The sequence below is a fragment of the Labrus bergylta genome, chromosome 23 (genome assembly GCF_963930695.1).
Source record: "Labrus bergylta chromosome 23, fLabBer1.1, whole genome shotgun sequence".
In the NCBI taxonomy this organism is placed as follows: domain Eukaryota; kingdom Metazoa; phylum Chordata; class Actinopteri; order Labriformes; family Labridae; genus Labrus; species Labrus bergylta.
Genome location: NC_089217.1, coordinates 4475826 through 4494750, shown reverse-complemented (window position 1 = coordinate 4494750; position 18925 = coordinate 4475826). Strand labels below are relative to the sequence as shown.

Sequence of the window (18925 nt, the reverse complement as noted above, 5' to 3'; positions counted from 1 at the left end):
CTTTTTATGGTTACCTACGGACAAATGCAGGGGCACTGGCCGCTGCCAGGATTGTAATTAACCTCTTCTCAGACTCAGGAAAATCAATGCAATGCTTTGCAGAGTCATTACAGAAAAAAACAGACCGTGCAACCCTGACTTGTTTAAATGTTGATTTTCTTTAGTCACTCTTGCTCCATTTGAGGGCTCTGCAGGTAATCGTTTCCACTCGGAATCGAAAAGCCTCGGCAGATCAAGTGGTTAGTGTTTGCTTGCCTCATGTCAATACATTATGGTGTCTGGATGTGTTATGGATCCGGAGCTTGTCCGATCTATTAATCTCTTCAGAAGTTGTGTGAAAAAGGTTCTTAGAGTGTCTATTGTTTGTCTGGTTAACACATTGTATGATTTCATTTTGCTGCTTATCATGAATTTGCACTCAAAAAAATGCAGATGGACACCAGTATTTCCCGTGCCATTATATTAGGGGGGCGGCCCGCTCCCCTTGAAGGTCAAGTAAATTATTATTATTCATTTTTTTGAAGATTTATTTTGGGGATTTTGTGCCTTTATTGTAGAGATAGGATAGTGGATAGAGTCGGAAATCAGGGAAAGAAGTCATTTAAGGATACCTTTCCGATGGAGAAGGACAGCTGTCATTAAAAGTAACACATGAACACCAAGATTCCTTCAAGTGTTTGTGTCGGCATGTCAGCGACACATCTGTAATGAAAAAAGGAATACGTAGTGTATCATATGGCAAAGATCAACATGCCAACATGCCCAACCATTCTGTAAACACAACTTGAATAGTTTGGGAGAATACGACTGGCCATTTAATTCCTCTTTTATTTTCAACCGTGTAGATGACGCATGGAGAAATCAACACGCACATCTGCATCCCTCTGCTCAAACTGAGTGCCTCAACAATAAATAGCAGGTGATGAAAATGCCAAATGGCATTAATGAAAACAACATAAATGTCAGGTGGGAGGCAGCAACGAAATGCCACGGTTTACTGAGATGATAGAGCGATAGACCATCTGCTGGGTCAAGAGTAATCACGTAAGAAAGAAGCTCTAAGAAAAGCCAAAAGGGGGATGTGATTGTCTGATGTCGAAAGTTGAAGGAAAACTTCCCCAGCCTGGGAGAGAAGATCTTCAGAGCAAAGAGATGGCCGTCCTTGTTGGACTGAGAGCACAGTGGCTTTGAGTTATCGACTGCAGCTTTTTTAGCAGCCTTTTATTGGTGCCAACACCAGCGCTTTGAATTGGGTGCAGACAGCCACAGGCAGCCTGCAGTGGGGATGTTTCCAGGGAGGGGGGGGGGGGGACATGGGAGAATTTGAAATGGTTGACTGGTCTCACTCTGGTGGCTGAGCTGAGAGAGCTGACCTGGATTAGCCAGTAGAAGCTTTACTCACACAGGACAAATCTATCTAGTGACAAATGTGTGAGGCTGATTAGAGTCTTAAAAGGAACTATTGGATCCAAAGTAATCACACAGTTTACATGAGTGTACAGGTTGAAATGGATTCATTGAACCATTATACCACCCTTCACTGTTTGACCTGATTTGAGGTCAGAGTGAAAGCATGCTACGTTCTGAGTTTGATCTATTTCAGGAGAGCACGTCTGAGATGCTCAGGAGAAAATTAACAAGACGTTGGCGGGATAATCAATCTTTGAGTCTTTCAAACAGAAATTCAAGAAATCAACATTTTCCAACTTGGCTAAGGTGATAATTTGTTGAACTTTTATGATAGCAGACAAAATATATTTAAGTTGTCAAATGATAATTGGTTAAAAAAAAGGAATTTGAAACTTGGAGCTTTGAAATTTTTAGTTGCAATCCTACTTTGTGCCAATGAATATCAAAGACTTGTCACTGAAACAACAACTAAAGCTGATTCGATTCAAAGCCTGAAATGGTTTCTTTATTAACCTATAAAACAGTGTTCATGCATATCAACAATATACTTTGGAATATATCAAACATGGATTTAAGTTTTTGTGTTCTGGAGAAATACTCGTATCCAAATTCCAAATTGAGACCCAAGTGGAAGCAGTATTAAGTTCTTTTTGGCCACTTGGGAGAAGCGTAAAAATCTCTTTCATTATAAAAGCGTAATAAGTAGGGGCTTTTATTGTGAAAAGATTTTTCGGAAATATATTGTGTTTATAAATTCAACTGTCACAGAGCTATAATTACCAGAGATTTGACCACATAGTCACATGCATGTGGTTATTTTTCTGTGATATGAGTGGTTACAAATATGTAATGCTGCATCATTATGTCAAAATGCCTTCAACAATTTGCAAATAAAGTTATGATTAAAATTGAAAAAAAGGCTCCATTGCTATGCAAATGCAGAGCAGCTGATTTGCATTATGCATCTTCAAACTATTCACATGACCTTTTAGTCAGGACTATGTCCCAGATTCCGGGTGCTTAATAATGCACTGTAGACGTTCAGGCTTTTGAACAACGTTTCCCTCCCAAAACTTCCTCTACCCACAGAAAAAAGAAAAAAAAAAGCCCTGCTCGTGTAGAGGTCCCTGTACAGCAGTGGAGAGCTTTAGACGGATTCGTGTTGAAATCCTGTTGAGATCTGACCTGACAAGGGTCCCTCTTGGAGTTTGATTACCTCGGATGATCTACTCACACTGCAGCTCTTTTCTCCGCTGCACTCCAGAATGTTCCCACCCAGAGTGTGTAAGGCTTGTTGAGGGTTGTTGATGGCTTGTATTGCTTCTGTTTGTGTGTTTGTGTGTCAACTCTCTGGGGCAGATCCATTTTCTTGCAATGTATTGGTTTATCCATAAAAGGCATTCTGCTGGGGGAAAGTTCACCGTGAAGCAGTTCTCCGCTCTGTTCTGTAAGCTGTGATCGGGAGTCAGGCTGCCAAATGCAATTGGGCGAAAAGGCCTTTGAAGCTCGCAGTGATTGGCTGTGTGTGGCGGCTATTCTGACAGCCCAGGTTGTGACGGGGAAGGCAGTTGTTGGAGCAACGGTAACTGTGTTGGTCACACTGGGCTGGCTCTCCATAAATCTGCAACGTTAAACGTGTGTGAATGTGGGAGTGTGAGTATGCAGGAGCTAAATCACTGGAAACCTGAGTGTGTGTGTGAAGAGAGAAAGACTTGATGCATTACTTTCACCTCTTGTGGATCCAGTGTGTGTCTATGTGGGTGTGTATTTGTGAAATCAGGCAGCCAACACCCCCCCCTCCCCCCTTTTGCATCTCTCTGCACAACACTTTTGCACTTTTCCCCTCTTTAAGATTAAACTGAGCAAATATTTCATTGACTTTTTCCCGTTTGAGCGCCATGGTGTCACAGTTCATTAAAACAAAATTTAAAAGAAATATTCAACAGCTCACTTTATACATGCCCCACTTCTGCACACCCCATTACACTTTGCTAAAGAAACATTTACAAAGAATATCCACTCAGTTATGTTTGCTCTCTGAAAAAAAAAAAAAAAAGCTACACGGACGTCTTTGCACAGCCGCCATATCATCTCCAATAACTCAACTCTGCCAGAGCGAACAAACGTAGCTGGGAGAGTGGGACATGCAAAGTGTGATCCAGTAGCAACATTTTTTAATCTTCTTTCCATCAGGTGCCATTACCAGCGCTGCAGAGCTCAGCAGACCAGAACACTCCTGGGTTTCTGATTGGGTTACTTCAATTAAAATTAGACCCAGCAGGTTGTAATGAGAACTTTGCTGTGACACTGACAATGAGGAGAAAATAAACTAGGCCGCTGCCATTACGGCTCAACTATTAGCTGGCGACACATTTATTTACATAAGCCCTGGTTTTCTTAACCTTTGTTGGGTTTTCCTTGACTTAGTTTAAGCTGACACTTCACAACAGATCAACTTCACTGAAACCAAGATGAGTTTGACCCCCCTGGTCTAGTCCGTGGAGGTTTTCCTGGTTTGCATCACCGGCTGTCCTTGCCCCTTACCCTTTTGCATCACCCCTGTTGCCTAGCAACCTCAACAGCTGCTGTTGGCAGGAAAACAAGGCCACATTTGAAGGAGTCTTTAAAAAATGGGACAGCATTCGACGCACCACTGTGATGTAATCAGTCTTCAGATGCTCCCTCAAAAGGCTGAAGGCTCTACATCAGAACAATAGGTTTAGGAGTTTCTGGTCATTGTGGGATTTTGTTTTCACGTTTGTTTCATGCTCTTCTGTGAAAAGCACTCCGTTTGATTTTTACATATTATCATGAATAGATTAATTTCCCAACCTCAGTTGACTAAGACCTTCAAATGCTTTGAATCTGAACTCACATCTGCAGTATGGATCTTTGCATTGTTCAGCAGTGCTCTGTTGGTCTGATTGCTGGATGCAGGCCTTAAAGAGTTCATATTCTGCCCTTTTTGGGGTTTGTATATTTAATCTATGTATCTACTTTTGTACGTTCACAATAGCTAAAGTCTGAAAAAAGTGTCTGTTTTCATGAACTGCTCCTCCTTGCTCCCTCTACGCTCTGAGTCCGTCAGCTACACTCTGTTGAGCCCACACTGTTAGACCCCACGTGGGTCAAGTCTGCTCTGATTGGTCTGCCGATCCGCTCTGTTGTTATTGGTCAGTTGCTCAGCACGCGTCTCGGAAATTTCAACATGAGCTGCAGGGCTTGCCACAACGAGCCAATGGGCTTAGATCAGTGATCTCACACTGACGATGACGCCGCACTGACAAATCTTTATCAAGGGGGGCTAGAACCGAGCGTTACATGCGGCTAATGCTACAGCTAACAGGAGGACGTAGGAGAAGCGGCGTTTACACGGACTTTGAATTTTTGCACATAGATGTGCCTAAACATGCACAGGACACTTGGAAAACACACTAAAGAGCATATAAAACCAGAAAAAGCAGAATATGGGACCTTTAAAACAAAAAGCCAAGCGAAGTAGCAAAACATCATCACCAGCCTTCCCTTCCTCGTCATCCTCTCTTTGACTACTTTTATTTCTTTGTCCCTTGTTGGTCTCAGTTTTATTCTCTCCCTTGCTCTCTTCTCAGAAATCATAATGACCTCCAGGAGTTCAGTTTTGGGAGTCAATTTTTCTTTGACATATCAGGAGTTGGAGTAATTAATGAAAATACTACAAGCTGCTTAAGACTCAACGTGTTGGGTTTGAAGAGCGTTTTTTCTTGAATTCTTGACATTTTCCCTGATAAGACGAGGCAAAATGGGTGTAAAATTAATTATTAATGTTGATGAATTGGCTTCTCGGGGTCTCTACGTGTGTATTAACTATCAAAGAAGTAATATTGTTGTCAAGGAAACCAAATAGTTAAGCACTGAGTTTGTGTGCTTGGCCTTTTTATCTACTCCGTCCACTGCACACGCCAGGACGCCTCAGTCTCTCTTTCAGGGGATGAATTCCTTTAAACTGTGAAAGCGTGGCAGTGTTGAAATGACATGCTTCTGAGGCGACAGTTTGACAGGAGAAGGCAGGAGATGGATCCTCGTCATGTTAAGCGAGGGGGAGTTTTCCTCCTGAGTGAGTTGCTGGCACATTGACATTAGCATGTTGAGTGTAGACGCTTGACTCCACCAGTCGACCAAGGTGAGGCTATTTCACACTCTCTTGGACTTCAAAGGCGTCCTATGGGAGAAAGCTTGGATGCTCTGTTGGATGTCTCCCTGCTTTAGATTCTTCTCTGAAAGGGCATACTCAGAGCAGTCTGAATCTCCCTTTGGAAATCACTATATATTTATCCACTTACTCATTCCTCTTTAACTCTCAATACACTCTTCTTCTCCTCTCTTCTCCTTAGTGACACATCAGTTTGGTATTTTTCATGAACTGGATGGTTGGAAGAAGGAACGCTTGGATTTGACAACTGGTGAATTTAAGTACATTTTCTTCCAGATAAAAAAAAAAGGAAAGCTCTCATGAATTTGCTTCTCATGCACAAAGAATGCTTAATCAAACTGTCTGATGCCATGGAGATGGTATCCTAGTTTCGTTCATGCTGTATAAATCATGGACATAGTCTCAGTATTGTCACTCATTGGATTCTGAAGCAGCGCTTTGAAGCCCAACGATGGGGGGCGCCATATTGGAAATGCTGTATAAAGGCCTTTGCCTGCCATTCGCTGAGGTAAACCTTTAGCCTGGCAAACAGTTTGTAGGCACTTGCCTGTCAGCCAGATTAGCCCCTCCCGTATTTATGCATAAGCCTTTAAGGAGCAATATGTTACTCTTGACACATAGCATTTGAAATGGCTACTGCAGTCCAAATTCAACATTGGAGAGAGCTGACTTCCACCGCCCTTCCTCCCCAGAGTCAGTGCACACTGCCTGTTCAAGGCATGAATATTACTGGATTTTTGTGTCTTACAAAGCTGAGATGGGGGCAAGTGTGGGCAGCTAAAAGGGCACGGAGAGTCTCTCCAGCAAAGTAGGGTCATCTTTGATTTAAAATACTGTAAAAGAAGCAAAGGGATGTTTAGAGCATTAAACCTGGCATGAGTCATGTTAAGTCTAACCTTTGATTGACCGTTTGCGCCCTTTGTTTCTGTGTTGAGGCAAAGCTTCTCTTCAAGGTGTCAAACAAGCTTTTCTCGAGGGTGATATACCTGGAGACATAACCGAGAGCTGAAGTACTTTGCAGCAGCCAGTGGCTTTTAGGTAAAACTGCCAGTCAAGACAGCATGGGCGGCCAAATTGAGCTCCCTGCTTGGGCAAGCTTCAGAGCGTTTAAAGATTAAGTGTGGCTCAGTCGCAGAGAAGACCATGGTGTAACCTGTTTAAGAGTTGAGTTGATTTATGACGGCGCAGCCTGGGGAGGCCAATGGCGGGTCAAGACATCATTTAACATCAGTGCACAGCTTCAGTAAAAATCTCCAACCGACCTTTGGCACACATCATGGTGTGTATTGACAAATACATTGCTGTGTGTGGAGTGACGTTAAAGCACAGCAAACTATACTGACATATTATATACAGTTATCATATGGGCATTTTCACACACATCCATGGGGAAATTAAATCCGCCTATTAGTATAACCACTAAATCCTGCCTTCAAAAACTAGAGCCATACCCACAACGGCATTTAGAGGCCTTAAATTGCACTGATTTTGCTCCAATAAACCAATACAAGGGTACTCAGTTGGACACTCTAATCACAAATAATCTCAATAAAGAACATGTAACATGAATTTAGATTGTAAACCAATTGTAGTTCCAACCAATGTCTGCCAACCTAGGATAATCCACTATGTTGGCTGAAGACAGATATCCATCGACCACCATTTAAAGTGTCCCGGGGGAAGACAATGACCCCCAGATGGCTCCTGCTTTACAGCAGTTGGACACTAAATGAAGGAGCCTCTGCCATCAGTGTGCAAATGTGGCGTGAATGTGACATTTAGTGTACTGTAAAAGCGCATATATAGGTCCACGTCTATTTACCATTCCAGATCTAAGAGGATATATGTCAAATCAGGGTAGAATATATGCACATTATTATGTAAATGAACTCATACAAAATGATCTAAGCATTGGTCACAACAGACAACATTGGTGCAATTACTGGTTAATCTGTGACATAATCTAATATCAGTCTGATAATGTAATAATATCTGATACAATCTGTCAACCATATCAGTCAGACTCTTGCGGAAAAAGCCATGTACTGTACAAACACTTAACATATGACATTTTTTAAACACAATCATTCACATATTAAGACCATATTTCCTTTCCTACTACTGAATGCAGTCTCCAGCTGTGAGCATGCACTCACACTTGCCACAGTAGTTGGTTAGCGTTCTTCCAGTCATGCACTTGGCTTGCAAATCCAGCTGGTGCCGACCAAATGGCTTACATGCATGTACATGAGTTTGCTGAGTGGTGGTAAAGCATGTCGTGCAATCACATGCTTTTATGCAAAATCAGGTTCACCAGAAGTTCATCCAACTTTTTGGTTCACCAGCAAAAACACCAAAAAAAAAAGAAGATGAGTACATGAGAAAGACCTACATTAAATCTGAAAACTTGTGCCAAATTGACATCCGATCAGCCTGCAGTCACTAAACAGGAAATAAGAACTCATGCAAATACCAGAGACAAGTTCAAAAAGAGGAATTGGATTGGTGTTTTTCCAAAAAAGGAAATCTGGACATACATCACATTTTGATAGGTATAAATGCAGCCATATGTGTCTTAGTGCAGTGCAGGCTCAGAATTGTGTGGTACCAGTCTGCTCTCCCATGCTGTTCCCCATCAATCCACTGCTTAGCATGGCCATGGGAGGGACATATTCCATTACCTGCTCCAGCAGCACTATCAGCGTCCCATTCCCAGGATAAAATGGACCATGCGTCCCCTGCCAGGAGACATGCTCACACAAGCAGGCAGCTGGTGGGCTGAGTGAATTTTCATGGCGGTGGGTGAGCCGGGGATGTGGTCAGCGTAAAGTACCGGAAAGAAGGTACACTAAGTAATCACCTGTGGGATTTTGAGGGCCAGGTGGCCGCGTATGTTCGGTTATTTGAGTAAATTAAAGCAATTTCCGAGAAAAGGTGGAAGGTTTTTGAAAAGCTGGTCGTTGCATACTTTTGTCACATTAACCACATGGTAGTGTGAGAACAGAGGATTTTTCCAAACAAACAAAAATTTGAAGTCCTTGTGCCTGTGTAGTTTGTTCATATAAATCCATCTGAAGTCAGTTGGTGTTCATGAATCCCAGATCCACCCACCACAGTGTTGGCATCATACATGTCCATTGAAGACTAATCAACAGAGCACAGTGTGAGTCTGCTTAAACTGGCAAGGTTTTAAGCCCATCCTGATCTTATAATTAGTCTGATTATCCAAACAGCTGTCTGCTGGCGCTTCCTCTCACTTTAATGCACACACACACACACTAACACACGCACAGATAACGCTACATATGTGAGCGCCGATGGGTGCCCTCAGAGCAGGGAGTGATAAATATTGTCAGTTCAGCTCTGATGACAGCGCTTCAAGCTCTGACTGACTGTCAGCACACACCATGCTGGATGTTTCCTGAAAGAGAGGAAAGTTTTCAAACTTTTTTTTTGTTTTCAAGACAGCACTGCCATGATGCTGCTGAAGTCCTTGTCTTCCTTTGCTTGTTTTATATTTGTGTTCCCAGCAGTTATGTCCATCACAATGACCTTGTGGGCTTGTTTTTCAGTCGGTTTTCAAATCTTAACTCCTCCTGAGCTCTGTGTGCCTGAATGAAATGTCCACAAATGTAGTTTTTTCTGTAGATTTTCCAATGAAATCTGTTCAATTGCTGAAGCCAACCACTCCATTTTGTAACATCGTGCATCCAGTGTCCTTTCTAAATTCAGTAACTGTTGCAGGGCTTCACTAGAGTAGAGAGAGCTCAGAAAAAAGTACACAGTTTTTAATCTCTACCAGCTTAGTTGACTTTTGCAAATTTGTTATCAGATTTTCACTCAGCAGGATTCAAAAGTATTTTTTCTGACTTGATTTCTGCTTGATTCATGATTGAGTGTTTAAGCACATTGAGAAGAGCAGAATTATTTATTAAACCGTTGTCTGATGAGAGACAAGTGATACTTTTTTTTGCACAATAAGGGAATACGACGTCTATGATGTCTTTATTATTTATTTTACAAACTGGAAATCAACAAATCATTCAGTCTTGGTAGGAATGTTAAATATTTAGAAATTAACTGTTGGTGGGGCTTACACTCCAGCTACATGTTTTAACACCGGTTCATAGGAAAGGGGAAATATTCAAGCCGAGGTGGAAAATGAGATCCTAACACGGCTCGATTCAGGCGTGAAAACACCCAACATCACATTTTGTTGACCTTCTGGTTTCTTCATAAAATCTGTTTTAATTGCATTTTTTCTCTTGTGTAAAAACAACTTTAACCTCAACCAGGCACAACAATTGTCCTGCAGCAATTCCAATCAAGTTTTTTTTTTACCACAGAAATTGAAAATGTGCAAAATACATGAAGAAGGATAAAAGGAAAGCAAGTTTTTAGGTATGCAACAAAAGTCAACAGAGTCGAAACAGTACTGGCCCTGATGTTTAGAACCACTATATCTTTAAAGGTGTGAGCTGCTCCAGCTCAGCTTCACCTGACTGATGTTGCGGTGATACTCGGCTCTTCTCTGTTAGCTTCACTGGTTTGTTCCAGGGTATGAGGCAGTTAGCTGTTATAGCATCTCTATATCCCCCCGAGGAACCAGCTGCTCTGTTGTTTTTTTGCTTCTCCACAGGCTGTTCTTTCTCTTCTTTTGGCCTCCCAGGGGAATTTACATGACACCTGCTGAGCTAAATGGTGGATTCTCTTCATGTGCAGAGCAACACAGATTTCCATTCACCCATCTGTTTAGGAAACAGTTATAATGGCTGCGTGTTCCTATGTGAACATGGTAGGAAAACTCCCCAAACTGCAGGGATGAGTCGTTTCATCTCATTCTATCATGTCTCGCATGCACAGCATCATTTATTTTTTCCATTCCTCAAGGTCAAAGTGGAAATAATAACTGAATAATGAGGATAAATGCATGAGTCGTCCGTACCTGTGGGATTACTTTCATGCCCCGATGATTGACTCATGCATCAGCAAGTGGATTTTTCATGTGGTACCCTCATCTCACAGCTTTTTACGTTATCCTTTTTTTCTATCCTGTCCCCTCCCCTCCCCTCCCCTCCACACTTTCTCCGTCACACACATTTCCCCTTCGGCATCATCACATTTCAGCCGCGTCATGATAGTGCTGCTCTCACACGACTGATGAGGAACAACCTCAAGAGAGAAACGAGAGAAGAGCATCACATCTGTTCAAATGACCTCCTTCACCCTTATGCGCCTCACTGAGTCCAGACTAGTGGAGCTGCTGCAAGAATTGGACTCTCTTGCACTGCTGTATGAGCACACACACACACACACACACACACACACACACACACAGAATCTATTTTTGGATGCATGGCCAAATATTGGGCCATAGTGAAGAGAGCTGCAGTCATCATGCAGCGTGTGTTCTAACTGCTACTCATTTCCAGTGAAAGGAACCCCGTTCTGGCTTTTTACTTGTTAATTTAATCATCATACGAGGTCACAATGATACAAGAATAGTTATTTAATTATGAAGCCATCAAGAGAAAATCTTCATTTTGGAAAAATTGGATTTAATCTGATAAATTTGGGAGAACACCTTAAACCGAGAGGCTGTGAGGATTCAGGTTTGAGAGATTTATTCAGACAGGGAAATGACATGAAGCGCGAGATGGACAGATCCGTGACAGGGAAAAGACAGAAAAGATTGGTGATGCTTGTCAATCAAACATGCCAGTGAAATCTGAATTATGAATATTTTGAGATCACAGTGACTTTAACAGAAAAGCCTTATGTCTTTGTGTCTAAAAATCTGGCAGTTTTGGAAAAGTTTAGATTTTTTTTTTTTTTCAACAACCAAAACTTGGAAAGCATTGGATCGAGAAGCTAAAAAGATGGACAAAACAACAGTTCCCTAAAAATGAAGGGTAGGTGTGACATGCGGTGTAAAAAGCCCTTTGAGTAGTCAGAAGACTGGAAAAGCGCTATACAAGCTCAAGTCCATTTACCATTCCCTTTATGACATCACAAAGGGCAGTAACCCCTCCCCCATGTGGGCAACACTCCCACAACTATGTGTTTTTCTTCTTCCCTCTCACAAAAAATAGGGCATGGAATGACAAAAGCCCCATATCCCCTTCCAGAGAGGGGGCGTGGTCAGACACAGCTCATTTGCATTTAAAGCTACAGACACAGAAACAGCCTGTTCTGAGCAGGGCTGAAATAGAGGGGTTTATAGACATGATAAAACACAGGATCAGAGTGGATCTTTAACTTAACAAACTTCAGAGATATGTTATGGGAAGCTCTAAGACTTATTTAAACTTGTTGAAAATGAGGATAATATGTGACCTTTAAAATGGGATATACAAACTCATTTAGACAGTACATTTCATTTCAAGACACTCAGCCAGTAAATTCTGCTTGACCTTTTGGCAGATTGTTTTTTTTTTCTTATTACTAGCAATGTAGGTCTTCTTTTTTCAGTTTAAATCCTGAAATACAATGTGTGTATGGACTTACATGTAAGAGATATTTTTGCCTAGATATGAGACTAATACACTTGTGTTGATTAGAGCTTTTGCATTGGACTTACATCAGTGCCAAAATGCTGCATAGAACTGGATTTATTTATAGAGCGTCTTTGTTTCATAGCTCTGTAACCTGATATAACACCTGTAAAATTTGACATTGTTCGGATCCATTTGTGTGCCCTTGCCTTCAACGCCAAGCTCGCAAATGTTTAATATGTAGATGTCACTAAAAAAACCTAAGGGGGGGAAGAGAAGAAGAAGATTAGAAGAGAGATTGCACCACTGGAGTATGCAACAAATTGGGAACAAACAGTCACTGAGAAAAAAAAACCTAATTAGTCAGGATATCTGTTCTGCTGGAGATAGACAGCAGTGTTTGGCACGTAGATGATGAGTATCACCATGTGGTTGTTGACGGTGGTGGAAGGTCAGATCCAGGCCATGTGGAAGCTATAAGCCGATGAGGGGAGGGGTCTTGTAATGTGACGGCGGGGATGGCTTTTAATCTCAGAGAATCATATAAAGCAGATGCAGTGCACTTTGCTGCAGATGGGGGGCGTAGTTACACCTGAGAATCTGGAGGGATCCAATAGGAAAAAAGGGATTCTCAGTGCTTTTGGTCCCTGCTGCCTGAGCCGCGCTCCAACGCTGGCTCTGCCGCTCTCTCTCTCTTTCTCTTGCACACACACACACTTCTCCCCTTCTTCCCCTTTCCTCTTTTCCCGCTCTCTCTCTCTCTCTCTCTCTCTCTCTCTCTTGCACACAAACACACACACACTCCCTCCTTCCTTGCCTCCCTGTCTCTCAGTCACTCATTTCTCCTGCGCTCTCCTGTTTCATCTCTCCTCCGTGGAGTGTAAAGGAGAGGTGATTCAGAACCCGGACTGGCTGACAGAGTTGGGGACCTGAGGGACAGTACGGATCAGGACTGGAGTGTGGAATTCTCCCCGCGGAAAGATCCAGCTCAAGATTTCCTCCTGCGGAGATTTATTTTTTCATTTGCATCACAAAAAAAAAAAAAAACCTGTGGGGGGAAAAAAAAAGAGGACTCTGACACTATACCGGCTGCACGACCGCTGCCTGCACAAGAGGTGCCATTGAGTGTGTTAATCTGTGTGTGTGTGTGTGTGTGTGAGAGTCTTAAGTCTGCTCACCTTTTCAGTATGCACATTCATTGGCTTTCCATCCTTTTCTCATGCAAATGTAAATCGGCTGGTCGTGCCGCTCCACGTCTCTGACAGGGGACGCAGACGGAGCCGGTATCTGTGATTGAGGTTTGCACGATTACAACGCGGCGCTCCGTGAATTAGTTCAGCTCTGATGGATAAGTGTATGCGTTAGTGTGTTTGTGTGTGTGTCTGTGACAGGAAAAACACAATCCTTTAAATAATAGATCCCTGGATACGGCATAAAACTTCCAAACTGGGTTATTTCTGAATTAATGTGCTGCTCATTATTTTCCTAACAACCTTGTGTCTTGCATGCATCTTTGTGCACATGTGTGTTGCATGCTGACGTGTGGTATTTGGCGTATCATGCCTGGATGTCACTGCCTCGGGATCACACAGAGGGGGGAGGGGGGGGGGGGGATAGAGGAAGAAGAGGAAGAAGAGGAAGGGGAAGGTGGGGGTGCTTAATGCAATTTGGCACGGTGCCAAGTTGCTGCTTTAAAAAGAGGATGTTGAAGGTTAGGCGAGTGATGTCTCCTCAGCCTCTCTGCTGCTCCGCTCCCATGCAGAGACGGTTATGACGAGTGCGTTGGTTAAAGAAGCGGCAGCATGAGGAATCCCTTAAGTAACGTCAGACGACTGCCACCCCCCCCCCCTCTTCTCCTTCACCTCCTCCTCTTCTTCTTCATCCTCTCATCCGTCCTATCCTGCATCCTCCATTTGAAATGTGTGGCAGAGTAGATAGATGGAGTATTTGTTGGGGGGGGGGGGGGGGGGGCTGGAGAACTGGAGTTGATGCTTGTTTTAGCCCGCTCCTCCCATTTCTTCTACCCCATGGGATTTGCCCTTGCCTTTCCATCCCCTACCTCCATTTCTCTGTCGCGTCCTCCATCAGTTTTTTTTTGTCCTGCTGAGCAAGCAAGATTTACTGGTTCTAAAGTGGGAGTCAAACCACAGAACTGGGACTACTGGAGAGATGTGATGTGGGGGGGTGGGGGGGGGGGAGAGGGGAGCTAGCCCCCAGGGAGAGTCAATGGGTGATTTATATGTAGACATTTCTCCACACGTGTTCGGCCGCCGCTCCAATTAACACCTCCACCAATCCGTGGCCGCACTTGACAGGTTGCTGAGTCCTACAGAGGGCAGAGTGTGTTCATTAGCGTCGGGCTGTGTTTGTTCGTGCCGATTTAGCGAATTCAAATATTTTTGCTGTGTTCTTCAGTGATTTCTGGGTCATTTGTCGCTGCAGTGTGTTCTTGGAAGTTTGGTAATTGCGAAAACAAACACAGTGAGTCAGGCTATTTTTTTTGTTTCTCTGTAATTCACACATCCAGCCTGACCCCATTTCAACACAAGGCCTGACTTGTTTCGCTCCCCCCTCCTCGAGCAATTTCTTTACATCTTCACACAGCCTTTCCTGTCAGAGTGATTGATGTGATGGAGGAGGTCTGATTCTGATTGCTCACTCCTGTCCCTCGTTTTCCTCCAGGGGGCGTGATAGACAAGGACCTGCGCCACTACCTCAACCTGCGCTTCCAGAAGGGCTCGGTGGACCACGAGCTGCAGCAGATCATCCGGGACAACCTCTACCTCCGCACCGTCCCCTGTGAGTTTCCTCTACTGTGCTTTTCCCTCCAAGTACACCCCTTGTCACCTCTGCTTCGAGTACTGACATTTGAGTAGGCCCCGGACTCTCCGGGGTCCCAAAAGACCTCAGGTTGACTGTGTGGAGATGTGTTTGTGGTGATTTTAACAAAGTAGTGGAGTTAGATAGATGACTTTCATAGTATTCTAAGACTTGGAAGAGACAGATTCAAAGAAAGAATAGTCAAGACTAAATCAATAGATGCCTCAATATTACCATTAACTTAGCCCCTTGTATGGTCCGTGCTCCAATAACACGAGACACTACATTTCCCATAATGCAACTCAATAAATTGCTTTCAACATCAATAGTATGACTTGTTGACCGCCCTTTCAAAAAACTCTTTACGTTAGGTCCTGTATCAGTCTTTCATTTGTCCTTCTGATGTTCTCTGTTTCAACATCTATCTTAAGAACATTAAACTTTTATTTTTGGCTGACATGGTTCATTTTTGTAAAAGCATCATTTCTCTAAAGTTGACAAATCAACCATGACTCGAGGCCAAGTCGTTTACTCATCTGGATGAGAAATCCTGAAGTGCTCATGAAGATGGAAAGTTTGAACAATTGCCCTGTGCAGACTCAATCTGCTCCTAAGTACTGACTGATATGTCTGAAAGCTCAGTGAGCTGCAACGTATTCTACAAAATCATTTGTATCAATTTACCACAAACTCATTGAAGCACAGCAAACCTGAGATCAAGTAGTTCTCCTGCAGATGAGCACTGGTTGCCTTCTTCTGCCGCATGGGGAAAAGTTGCTATATGTTGTGACTACTGGCTGTACATAAATATGGATATACGGCGTGTCTATGTCTCCTTCCGTTATACAAAAGTGAAGCCAAAAGACCCCTGTGACAGGTTTTGACATATTGCGGTGCTGATGTTATTTGGAACCAAGACGTGAGCGGAAGGGAGCTGCCTGATGGAACAGCCAAATTGACTGATAATGAAAGGACACGTTAAACTTACCAATAAAACGTCAAAGTTCCCGCAGGTCAACGTTTGACCTATCCGTTACCATGGAGAAGGCAGGGTTTATGACCTGTACTGCTGCCAGTCAGCAGGGGGAGCTCTAAATATTTTGGCTTCACTCCTGTGCTGTTTATTTCATGTCCGTCTTAATATACAGTCTATGACCTGAGAGCAGCAGGATACCAACATGAGCACAGGAAGTGGGATCACGGGGGGGGGGGGTCAATGACCTCCCATAGAGGTGAACCTGACCCTTCTTCTTCATTCTCAGTGACCTGTTTGATTCAAATTGCATTTGTAAGTGCAGTTACCTGCTGAGATGTATGTGATGAGATACCCTCCTCCCCTTGCTGCTGTTGGCTTCACCACTAAACTCCTATCTGTTTGTCGTGCTCATCAAATAGCTGCTGAAGAGTTGGTTCGATTCTTTAAATTGAAGTGGTGACTGCAGGCCTCTGTAATTAGCCACATTTTATTGCATCACAAGAGAGTCACAGCTGAGCGTCTAAATGTGATATTTACAATCAAAGATAAGATTCAGAAGGTTGTAAGTGTGGATACTTGGTTCTCAAAGTAAACACTTTACACTTCTCTTAAGGCTGTGTGTGTGTGTGTGTGTGTGTGTGTGTGTGGCTTTGATTTTCTGATGTAAAATCCATGTTCTCCTGATTCCTCCTGAGTCTGCTGAACATCAGTATCAGTCAATGAGCTGTGATTTTAAAGGTGTCTCTGTGTTCACTAGCTCTTATCTGTGCATAGTGTTTGAGTGCTAGCTCTGCATTAGCCTCGCTGTGCCATTAGGCCCAGCTGTCTGGTGGCCAACTCTCCCCTGAATCCTTAATGGAGGTGCTTTCTTCATGGCCAGGAGCAGGCAGATTTTTCCTGGAGCCCCCCTCGCCCCTCCTTCTCAGCCTCCCTCCCTGCACAGAATACAACAGCAGCTATTTGTTTGCAACGGGGACGTAATTTTCTCTGATAACCACTCACAGAGGCGGCTAGCCGGTGAGGCATCGGAGATACAGGGAGAGGTGAACAGTAAAGAGCGAGAACAAATGGGCCAACAAATAGAAGAAGAGGAATACAAAAGGCAAATGGAGGGAAAGGGGAGGGGGGGGACATGATGGGAGGACACGGGCTATGATAACCATGTGGGTAAATGGACTGCAGATAAACCATTGCACAGAAAGAGAGAGTAAAGGGAGGTTAATTTGTGCATTAATGAAGCAGCAACAATGGGCCTCAGTGCTGCTCAGAGGCAGAGGCATGACTGAGCTGGGCTGTTTATAACTGAACTCATGAATGGATCAATGCATGCTGGGTAAACATGTGAACAATTTTAGAAATAGAAAACGTGCTTTTTGTTCCCTTTTCAATCACTTTTTCATCTATGTTTGCTCTTCTTCCTTCACTTTATGGAGTCCATGTTGGATTATCTCATACTTTTGCATCCACTTTGACCTGGCTTCTTTAAATAAAAGGTCAAATGAAACAAACAAAAAAAAAAAGATGGTAACTTGACATTTACCTCAGGGACAAACTGGTAGTTTGATGGATAGATAGAATGGCAGCTTATACACCTGGTTAGATGGAGTGAAACCAAGCTGATGGTGAGGGACACTGACTGAAAAAATAAAAACCAAATAGAGCTGTAGATGTTGAAGCCTTGAAACCCACTTCACCAAAACCAATATACTATTCATGGACAGGTGTTGTGCCCAGTGAATCCAACATCCAAGCTGAGTAGATATAGTCAGTAAAAATGGCATTATCATCAGGATCTCTTCCATTAGAAATTACATTAATGACACAACATTTTTGGAATAACGCTACCTGAACTTCTTAAATATGACACTAGTAGAAATCAAATGATATCTATATCTGTTTTAATACCATAGAAACACATTTAGAAGTCTTAGGAACTCTGATTTTGTACCCAATTTTGTTCTTGATGTATATCTAGGATGAGTTAGAATCTGGATCTAGATATCTTATCTTGTAAGGAAAAGTGCATGTTAATGTATGAAAGAACACAGAACATGTGGACTCTGCACATCAACATGTTACACATGAGAGAAAACGATTGGCCTCAGTGGTCTCCGGGCAGTTTAAATCTAATTAGACCTTAATGTCTTTGGTGTATTGTTTCAACAAGTCCTCTAAAACAATACACTATAGGATATAATTAGAACAAATCCAAATATTGGATTTTTGAGGCTGACACAGATATGAACAATACTGGAGGTAGGAGGGGAGGGGGGAGCTGAGGGATTTGTTTTGGTCTGAAAATCTGCTCCTAGAAAACCTAAAAGTTTTCATGAAAAGGTTTGGTGCGTGGAGGTGGAAGTGGCTCAGTGGAGGGAGGGGTAAGCCCTCGTCTTTGATAAGAGAGCGGCCACATGTGGAGATTACCAGACTCTGAGCTCTGAACTTTGATTAAGACTTGAGACTCATCCAGGTGTGATTGCCGACCCGACCTCTTCAAAGGTTATCTCACTAAAAAAAAATCAGACGTCATTATCCATGTGGTGTAGATAAAGATCATATGTTAATAGCGGGTGTTAAAAAAATTGACAAATCTGGGCCCAAAAGAAGAAAAACACTCATAAACGGATGTCTGAAGAAATCTTCAATAAGTGATGAATCAAAAACGTGAGCCTTCAGGGTCAGTACAGCCAGTAGAATTATAAGTTATAGATCTGGAGTGGTTCATCACAGCAATTTAAACACAACCTTTGAGTGGTAGAGGAGAGACATCTTTCAGGGGGGATGGAGGCTGACTGGCAGACAGTAGCAGACTCACTGCCACACATACCAATCGAGGATCTTGGATCTCGGACGGGGCAGCTAAGGCCGTGCCAGCTCTTAGACAAATTGCCTGGTTGAAATCCAAGGTCAGAGCGTTAATAGCCTGAGCCCATGTGAAATCAGGCCTATCGTCTGGTAATCCACACAGATTTGATGGGGGAGATAGAGAGCGGAGAGGAGTGAGGGGTGTAGGCGAGCCTTTGTGCCTAAGTG

The 18925-nt window shown here is 43.1% G+C and overlaps 1 protein-coding gene across 9 annotated transcripts in view; it reads left to right on the top strand.

Moving 5' to 3' along the window:
• The window catches only part of magi2a (membrane associated guanylate kinase, WW and PDZ domain containing 2a), a 200347-nt gene that overhangs the window by 41597 nt on the left and 139825 nt on the right, over positions 1-18925 (top strand). For 8 of the 9 annotated variants that reach the window (XR_010665123.1, XM_065951168.1, XM_065951167.1 and 5 more), the window contains exon 2: positions 14779-14895. Coding sequence is in view for 7 of the 9 variants with exons in the window: in XM_065951168.1 (XP_065807240.1) it covers positions 14779-14895 (117 nt within the window). In the remaining 2 variants the exon portion in view is untranslated. Of the gene's footprint in view, positions 1-12758; positions 13212-14778; positions 14896-18925 lie in introns of those variants that run through there. The other variant, XM_065951172.1, reaches the window with a different exon arrangement.